The sequence below is a fragment of the Trypanosoma equiperdum genome (assembly GCF_001457755.1).
Source record: "Trypanosoma equiperdum strain OVI genome assembly, contig: ctg_254, whole genome shotgun sequence".
Lineage (NCBI taxonomy): Eukaryota > Euglenozoa > Kinetoplastea > Trypanosomatida > Trypanosomatidae > Trypanosoma > Trypanosoma equiperdum.
The window spans coordinates 40,588-49,159 of NW_027124148.1; the positions used below are offsets into that span (position 1 = coordinate 40,588).

The 8,572-nt window shown below is 50.3% G+C and overlaps 3 protein-coding genes across 3 annotated transcripts; all 3 read left to right on the forward strand.

The window, feature by feature from the left end:
• Nucleotides 1-8: 8 nt before the first annotated feature.
• On the forward strand, nt 9-3,785 carry TEOVI_000094700 (uncharacterized protein; the record flags this gene model as incomplete). The annotated part of the gene is made up of 1 exon (XM_067224264.1): nt 9-3,785. The coding sequence occupies one exon, from the start codon at nt 9-11 to the stop codon at nt 3,783-3,785; it is 3,777 nt and encodes a 1,258-aa protein (XP_067080365.1).
• A 1,082-nt stretch (nt 3,786-4,867) lies between these two features.
• On the forward strand, nt 4,868-5,419 carry TEOVI_000094800 (uncharacterized protein; the record flags this gene model as incomplete). The annotated part of the gene is made up of 1 exon (XM_067224265.1): nt 4,868-5,419. The coding sequence occupies one exon, from the start codon at nt 4,868-4,870 to the stop codon at nt 5,417-5,419; it is 552 nt and encodes a 183-aa protein (XP_067080366.1).
• Nucleotides 5,420-6,176: 757 nt separating this feature from the next.
• On the forward strand, nt 6,177-7,829 carry TEOVI_000094900 (PAB1-binding protein, putative; the record flags this gene model as incomplete). Its single annotated transcript, XM_067224266.1, has 1 exon — nt 6,177-7,829. One exon carries the CDS (start codon nt 6,177-6,179, stop codon nt 7,827-7,829), a length of 1,653 nt encoding a protein of 550 aa, XP_067080367.1.
• Nucleotides 7,830-8,572: the final 743 nt, after the last annotated feature.

Here is an 8,572-nt window from a genome sequence, read left to right on the forward strand (position 1 = left end):
GGTCAACTATGACCTTGACAGGCCTAAGCATGTCGAGAGAGGGAACAAAGCCTGTCGCTGGGCGAGCAAACATTAATATCCATAATACTGCTACGGATGATCACGGGGACGACGGCCCTTCCGTTGGTGTCACTGCTACAGTTCTCCGTCCCTCGAGGCGCGCGTTACATCGCCGGGCTGTGAAGCGATATAACGACAAACAGAAGAAGGAGGAAAGCAAACGTTTAGCGGAGGAGCGAGATCAGAAACTCCTTGATGTCGTCGGAAAGGTTGGTGATCGCACCTGTGGTGAAAGTGCCAGTAACGTTATCTCTTCCGTCAGCGTTGTTGATAAACCCCGGCGGCCAGGGGGTGGCGGTGACCGAGAGGCAGGTAAACATGTTTTAATGGGCAAGTGGGAGTTTGACTTTTTCTTCCGGACATTGCCCTCCGAACTGCTTCGCACATGCAAGGACTCTTCCGATGTGGGAAATTCTCCATCTCAGCACCAACTCCAGGAAGTCACGCCGGTTCCGAATCCATCGTCATCGGGGTTATATGCGGAAGAGGAGCAATCCCTCGTTGTGATCTCAGAAGGCGATCGGGAACGTCCGTTTAGAGGATCGATGCCGTTAAAAGCCAGTGCGCAAAGCGGGGCACTCCGCGGAAGTTTTGTTAGACGCGTTGAGGGTGTTCCACCTCTTCCCATGCCGTTGCCGCTGGCCAGTGGGACTGATCTTGACCAGCCACCGTGGAACTATCTTGTCCCAGACCCAATGTATAACGTGCATCAGTACGTACCGGGGTTTGGACGTGATGAGGGCGCGGCGAAGCGCTCGTTACTTTCGTGCGCTGTGAGAGAATGGCGAGGTGGAGAGGATAGAGTTCTCGTACTCTCTACTGGTGAGGCACTGCGTAGTGTTTTCAGAGCGTCGTATTCTGATGATCGGACGCTTGTGCTGCAGGTGCGGCGTGTTGGTCCAACTTTGTTGGTTGATTCACACGGCGAAGAAGTGATGCGGTCAGGGGTGCGGGATATGCGTATGAAGTCACTACTCGGGAAGGCGCTCTACCGTATTTTGGGCGGGGCCATCACCAAACAACATATGGAAGGCGTTAGCGCTTCAAACCCCAGTGGCCAGGGTGTTGTGGCGCTGCCAATGCACCGAATCGGTTCCGCCAACCTCACCAAGCGTGTTCACGAGCTGAGTCGGTACTCACATATATTGCATTGGGAAATCGGTGCAATGGATGCGTTAGTCGGTGTTGACACACCTGTTGTGATTGACGGAAGAGATAACACGGAGCATGTGCTGAGCCTGAGGGACACATCCATTCCAACGACCCCGGAAGAGTCGCAGCACGAGGCACTTAACACTTGGTTTGAGGCAACCCTCGCCAACGTTCCACATGTTGGTGTATACGTTCACCATGATGGCATCGTTCAAGGATATGAGGTTAGGAAAGCACAGGAGATGCTCGGACTGGTTGAGCGCCGGATGGCCGCTACAGCTATGAACTTTACAACAACCGTCTTGCAGTGGTTGATGACTCAGTGCAAGAAGGACGGTGCGACATACGCCGTGATTCAAAACTACGAAACCGGGGCGCTGGAGGTTTACGAATGTTTCACGGACGACCACTTGGAGCGTTTCTTGCCGGAGGACGGCACCGTCTCGGATGACGAGGTCAGAGATAGCGGCAGCGCCGCCACCAAAAAGCAAGCGGAGGAGGAAAGTCGACAACGCGAGGAGAATGAGCGGTTGAATTGGGGGTTGGCCACAATGTGTTTCCGTATGGGAATGCATCTCAAGGATTCCGTGGATAAGGCCCCAGACGCATTGTCCCTTCTTCTCCGGAGTTTTGCCGTGTACTTTATGCAACGGAGGAGGGTGGAGGAAGCTTGTCCCCACATCTGCGACATCCTAAAGGTGCTTCCAGATCTTGTGGGTCTTGTCATCCGCAATAAGAAGGCCGCTCTCGAGGGAGAAGGCGGCATCATACAACTACCCGAAATATGCCGTGAGGTTTTTATCACGTGTGGTCGCTTTGGAATTCGTTTGCAAGAGTCTGTGGTCGATGAGTCTCTGCCTCTTCCCACGCGTCGTTCCCTTCTGCAATGTCTTCTGCCGTGTAGCGCGGCGCTTTGTGTGTGTGTGGTATGTGCTATTGAACAGTTTTGCGTAGAGCGAGCCACATACTTGCGGTTGAAGGCGGGGTGCGGCAAAAGCAGCGACGTGCATATTCACAGCCTCGTTGCGAAGGACCTTCTGCAGGTGGTTGTAGAGGGTTTGTTACGGTTGGAGAATATGAAAGTGGCAGTGGCAAGTGGAATGGAACTCGTGCATTGCGTACCTGCGTGCGATGTGGTGAAGGAGCACGCGCTAATTGACACGAAAACAGACATTATTGATATTACACCGCTCGTGAAGACTCTGTGGGAGCTCTACGCAGATGTTGTTCTTTTGGCTATGAGCGACCCAACGCCTTTCACAGCAAACGTTCTCGTTGAACTCAGCCGTCGCATCAAGACACGTGAGGAACTACGCAGTGAGGTTGCCGATATACGTGGTGCTATCGGCACCTCCGCTGTTGGTGAGTCTGTGTTGACGTGGCTGTCCTCTATCACTTATGACATAGTTTCACTTTCGTACACGGCCTTGAGGTTTATCACGAAGGTGGGTGTGCAATCAAAACGACTTCTGGCGAAAACTTCACAGGTTTATTATCATGTCGGGCACCATTACCTACTCACCGATCGTTATACCAAGGCACTGGATTCGCTGCACCGCGCGCAGTCGCTGTTCAAGGTAGCGGAAGATGCAGTAGTGGATTCGTCCCTCGGTGAGCGCTGTACTTCTTCCACAGCCGTAACGCTCAAGGATGTACGGTACTCCCTGGGTGAGACGTTCCTTCGCATGGCTAACTTAAAGTTGCGTCTTACATCACCGACTGTGACCAACACACTACAGCAGCCTCTAGCCATGGGTGACACCCGACCACTCTCACCCGAAGAGGACTCCTTCTACCGACAGGCAGTTGACCACTTCACACACTGCGAGGCCAGAGAGAAACTCGCGTTTGCTCTTCGTATGTATGCGTGTCGGCAGATTTCGCACATTATCTCCAGCGGCCATCAGGGTGATGGACCCAAAGGGCGGAATATCTGTTCGATGCTTCGGCGGGCTTCGGAGTTGACGGGATGCGGTGCACTGCTCCAGTGGGAAGTCTTGCGGTTGTTCAGCTGCACGGCACCACACGGGGCGCTGCAGCGCTGGTCGGAGGAGCTGCACCATCAATGGGGTGATTCCGCTGTTTCAATGGGAGCCGGTGTGCCGAAGGAATTGAGCGGAACCGTCCACCCACTGGAGTTCCAGCTGCAGATGGCTCTTGTGGCAGTGGGTTTGTCTGATACGAAAGGTGTGAGGGAACACAGGTCGCTTGGTTTCGCGCGGAGCTGGGCAGTTTACCTCACCGTTGCCCTTAAAGGTGTACAGGCTGCGTACGACCCTACAAATGAAGCGCTTCTGAATTCGTTAACCCCGTGGAAGGTCGGGTGTGCACACGAATGGGTGTACCGCAATTCATTGTCAATATCCCTTCGGGGTGCAGTCGCGGTTGCCCGGATGCTCGTGGGTAACAAAGCAATAGGGGCGAAGTCCTTGTGCTCGTTGCTTGGTGATATGTTGAATAAACTTGATGAAAAGAGAAATGCGAAGGCCGTGGCAGCATGTAATGGGAATTGCTACAGTCTCCAAGCAATCCCCGCACTTATTCAGGCGTTGGAAAGTGTCACCGGCTGGTAGAAACATATTTGCAATCAGTGTCGGTTGCACACGTCGCGTGATATCCACAAGTGGGGAATATGATATGGTTTTCCCGTTCCCACCCCTGCTCGCTGCCTAGTTGATGCTCCGGCACTGAAGTCACAACACCGTGGCGATTATGGTCGTAAACACTGTTTGTTTAATTATTGTACACTACTCGCTATTTTACGAAAGGAAGGGGTGTACCCTTGGTGAAATTGCTGAGTGTGTGCATGAGGGCAACCAAAATGTGGCAGAGTGCAAATGACGAGAGTTACTTGGGGAGGAAAGGGGAGGCGACAAGGCGAAGTGTGAATGGCATGTTTTATTTTGTTCTTGGAATAAGTATCTCATTTCGTCGTGATAAATAAATAGATATGCATATATGTGTACGTATACATATATTTGTGTTCTTGAAGTCTAGTTCTTTCCTCTTTAGCGGTTAAGCGTTACTTGCTACGAAGACTCGGAGTGCATTTTTGGGATAGTCATTGTGATGATATAACGATCTTCTGTCACCACAGCAGGAAAAAAGAATGTCAAAATATGGTGAAGCGTTAAGAGAGAAAAGAAAGGCTCACATCTTTATACGAACAGTGCGCGTGGGATTAAAGGGTATCGTGAAGTAGAATGGAGATATTTCTGGGGGTTAGCTTCACATGAAGTCATCAAAAAGAATGGGAGTAGTGACAAGTTTTCAGTACGGGATTCTCATATGCTGATGCAGGCAGAGTGGAGTGTGTACAATTTTTAACGTTTTGGGAGATAAATACACGGTGTTGTGTAATATATATACATATATATACTCAAAGAAATTCGTCTAACGTGCAACTATAGTATCCAATATGCCCGTAACGTTACTTTCCTTGTGTGTTGTGTTGTGTGGATGTTACGGCGCCTTCTTATATTGTTCATAGTGCAACCCACCTTCTCTTCTTTCCATTTTGTTCTCCTTGCAGAAACGTCGCATACAGCAAACCAGCTCTCTGACTCTACCGGGTGTTGAGTGAGCGGGCGGGTGGGAGTGGCAAAACGTAGGCAAAACCAAAAACATCGAGCCAACATAGCACTGACGGGTAACGATGCGGCGTGTTAGGGATGGTCTCTTTCTGAGCCATCCTTCCTCTGCTTTGCAGTGTAGTGTTGCGGTGGTGTCAACGGGAGAATTTGACCATCCACCATTCCAGTTCCGTCAACGTCACACCTTCAACACCACCCCGTTGCATGATGCCAACCGATTCGGTGGACGAACCGCCTACCTGCGTGAAATTGGCCCAGTTAATATAAAAAAACAGGGCCGACGCTTCAAAAAGGACCCACGCACCGTGCAGTTCAATGTGGATGTGTGGTGCGCCCAGCAAACGCTCCGCAAGCGCTGGAAGCAACGAGATTGGGAAGTGATTGAGATCCCCTTTCGCCTTGTGCCACGCGAGCAACAGCGGGTAATACCGGAACTTTATACGGATATTCCACAAATGACGGATCCTGCACGTAACGACTTTAGTAACATTCGCAACAAGGTTTATGACAGAGAAGAATTGCAAGGGGTGCTTTTCCCCGCAGCGGGTACCATGTTGTATCCGCCGTTGCAGCGCGTGGACAAACAGGCGATGACGTTAGATAAGTACCTGTAGGTAGTGGAGCGGCATTGTGTTTTGTGGAATTGTTGCGTGGGAATTAAATATATACTCTTGCATAATCGCAAACATATATATTTATACATAATATATGACTTCCCTAGTGCTTATGGCCCCTGTTGTTGTTGTGTGTGTGTGTGTGTGTGTGCGAGGGGAGGGACACCGCTTTGTTGTCCTCTTTTTGTTTTTGTTGCTGCCCTTTTATCTACCTCCCTTTTTCCTCTCTCTCTCTTGTTGCTCACCCACCCAAACCGTTACAAAAAGGATCATAGAACGCAATAGTAAGCTGTAGGTTTTTTGTTCTTTTTTAAATTCCTTTTTCTTGTTTTGTGTGCTTGCTTCCGACAGGCTTCTAGCTGAGGTGAAACCGCACCAAAAAGGGGGTAAAGAAGGTTAGTGAACTCGTTTTTCCCTATTATTTTATATTTTCTTTTTCTCACTGTTTCCCCCTCGTAACTAAACTGTCATAAGAAGAGGAGGAGAAAAAAAAATTCAACCGCGAGAGGTGAGAGCTAGGGAAGCCTGAGGAAGAAAAGCGTGCCGTTAAGCGAAGAGGAGAGGAACAGGAAGGTGGAGGACATATTTTTTCGTTTGCGCCCGCGCGGAGGAGCTGAAGAAAATAGAATATCATAAATTCTATAATTCCTTACAGGAGAGTACGAGAGGCGCCTAACAGAGGTTTGTATCTTGTTTCGTAAACGACCAACGGAAATTGAGGAGCGGAGAAAAGACGGCAACATCAAAAGTTAAGTAAATGGAGGGGTCTCATAGCAGCAACATGGAGCGCCTGGAATACCTCTACCTGAACCTAGTCGGCCAGGTGGTGCAGGTACGACTGGTGGATGACATGTGCGTTGAGGGTCTATTTGTGGCCTGCACAGATGTCGACGCGGAAACGGATGCAGGCATTATGATTTGTTGCACCCGAAACCTCGCATCCGCCAAACGGTCGCCGCTTTCTCCATCGTGTGTTAACTTCACCGATGACCTGTTCATTCCTTATCAGAGCATAGTGATGATTGAGGTCCAGAATGCAAAGATTCGCACCGAGACGCCTGGTCGTCCCGACACCGGCCGCGCTGACTTCAGTGCCACCAAGTTTGATTGGGCTGATGACGGTGTTAGTGAGCTGTTGGAGAGTGAACCTCATCAGACTGGTACTTGGAATCAGTTCGAGGCAAATGAGAAGTCCTTTGGCGTAAAGACAACATACAAGGAAGAGTTCTACACAACCCGTTTGGACCACAGTAAAATAACAGAGGAACAGCGGGCACAGGCAGATCGTCTCGCACGCGAAATCGAAAGTTCATCCACACGAGGTATCGCTCACAGGATGGAACGGGAAGAGTGCCTTCACGACGATGAAGGTCTCGATGAGGGGCAGCTCTACTCGGATGTCCACCGACCACAGGAAAAAAAGCCTCCGTACGTGCCACCGAGCACTGGCGGGAGGAAACTTGTCAATGAACCCCCACCCGTCCCCGCCGCCGCCGCTCCCGCTACGGCTCCCACCACGGCTCCTGCCGCTGCTCCCGCTCCCGCTGCGGCTCCTCCTGCCGCTGCGCCTGCTGCCGCCGCTCCTCCACCACCACCAGCTGCCACAAGTATGGCAGATGATGGCTCGATGCGACACAAGCGGATGAACGAAGATCCGCATCATATGCAGTATGACGCTAACCAGACGGCAGCTGGGTTCAACCCCGCGGCGGCTCCCTATACACCAATGAAACCCGGAGCTGCCGTCCCTGTTGTGGACTTCCTAGCAAGCTTAGCTGATGCCATTTCGAACAACGATATGTGCTACGACTGTGAGCCACATTGGCCGGGTATGTGCAACCTTTTCTATGACCAGGATGACTCGTCCTACTCGCAGCAAAACTATGAGGCTGCTGCCATGCCACCTAGCCATAGCATGAACATGCACATGTACGTGAACTCCCAACCCAACATACCCAATGCGCACAGAGGATACCAGGGCCCCCTTGGCCGCGTTCCTCATAACCAATCGATGCCTATGCACCATATGCAAGGACAGGGGTTCCATCATGAGATGCATCACCACCAGGCCTTCCACGGCATGGGTAACTACTCGTCACAACACCACAACCCGCCTATTCAAGAATATGCTCCACACAAGGGGCAACAGGGCGTTGTTTCGCGACCTGGAATGCGGCAGGGGAAAGGCGGAGGGGCCTCTCGTGTAGAGCCACAACAACCCGTCAGTGCCAATACCGCATCTTCACCTCCACCAGTGCCCACAGTTGATAGCGCACCAAATGAGGTGAAACCTCCCGCGAAGCTGCAGCGTGGTCGCGGCATGGCAGCCTTTACAAAAGGTGATATGGATGGTGACTCCGGTGCTACAACCAACGCAACTGGCGGGCCGAAGAAACGAGTTGGGAAATAGACGTGGGTGTAAATACCGCGAAGAATAGAAGAGAAGGTACGTTGAGATGGAAGGATGAGTATAAAATGTTATTTGATGGCGCAAACGGGAGGGCCACGAGAGTTGGGAGAAATTGAACGAAGGAGAAAAAAATATATATATATAATAATATAATGTAAATCCTCGCGCTATGCTCCAGCCTCATGTGTGGTGATGATGCCGTTTTCCGTACGTATTTCCGTGTGTAGATGTGTATGCACGTAGCGGTCAGTGGTTGCAGCCATGGATGTTTTACTTTTTTAACCGCATTCCTTTTCCATTCTTCTCTCTCTCTTTTTTTTTTTTAGGGAGGGGGAGGGGCCTTCGTTTTCTCTGCTAACTTTAAGATCGTGAATAAATGTTATCATAGGTAATGGAGGGGCGGCAAGAAGAGACAGAGAAGATAGAAAAAAAAAGAAAGAGAAAGGGGAGCAGGTAAAAAGACAAAGGGAAGTTAAGAAAGAGGAAATGGGACACGTGCACACACAACGAGAGAGAGAGAGAGACGCGGGTAAACACATATATATTTATATATGTGTATATGCATGTGTGTATGGAAGAGGTAACGTGTCAAAAAGGGTAAATATAGAAGCGATTATAATTGGAGTTGGTAATGCAACGGAAACAACAAAAAAAAAAGATAAAAAGGGGGGAGGTAATAAAGCTGTGTGTGTAAATGATACATGGGAATTTTAATAAATAAAATAGTGAGAAAGAAAAAAAAA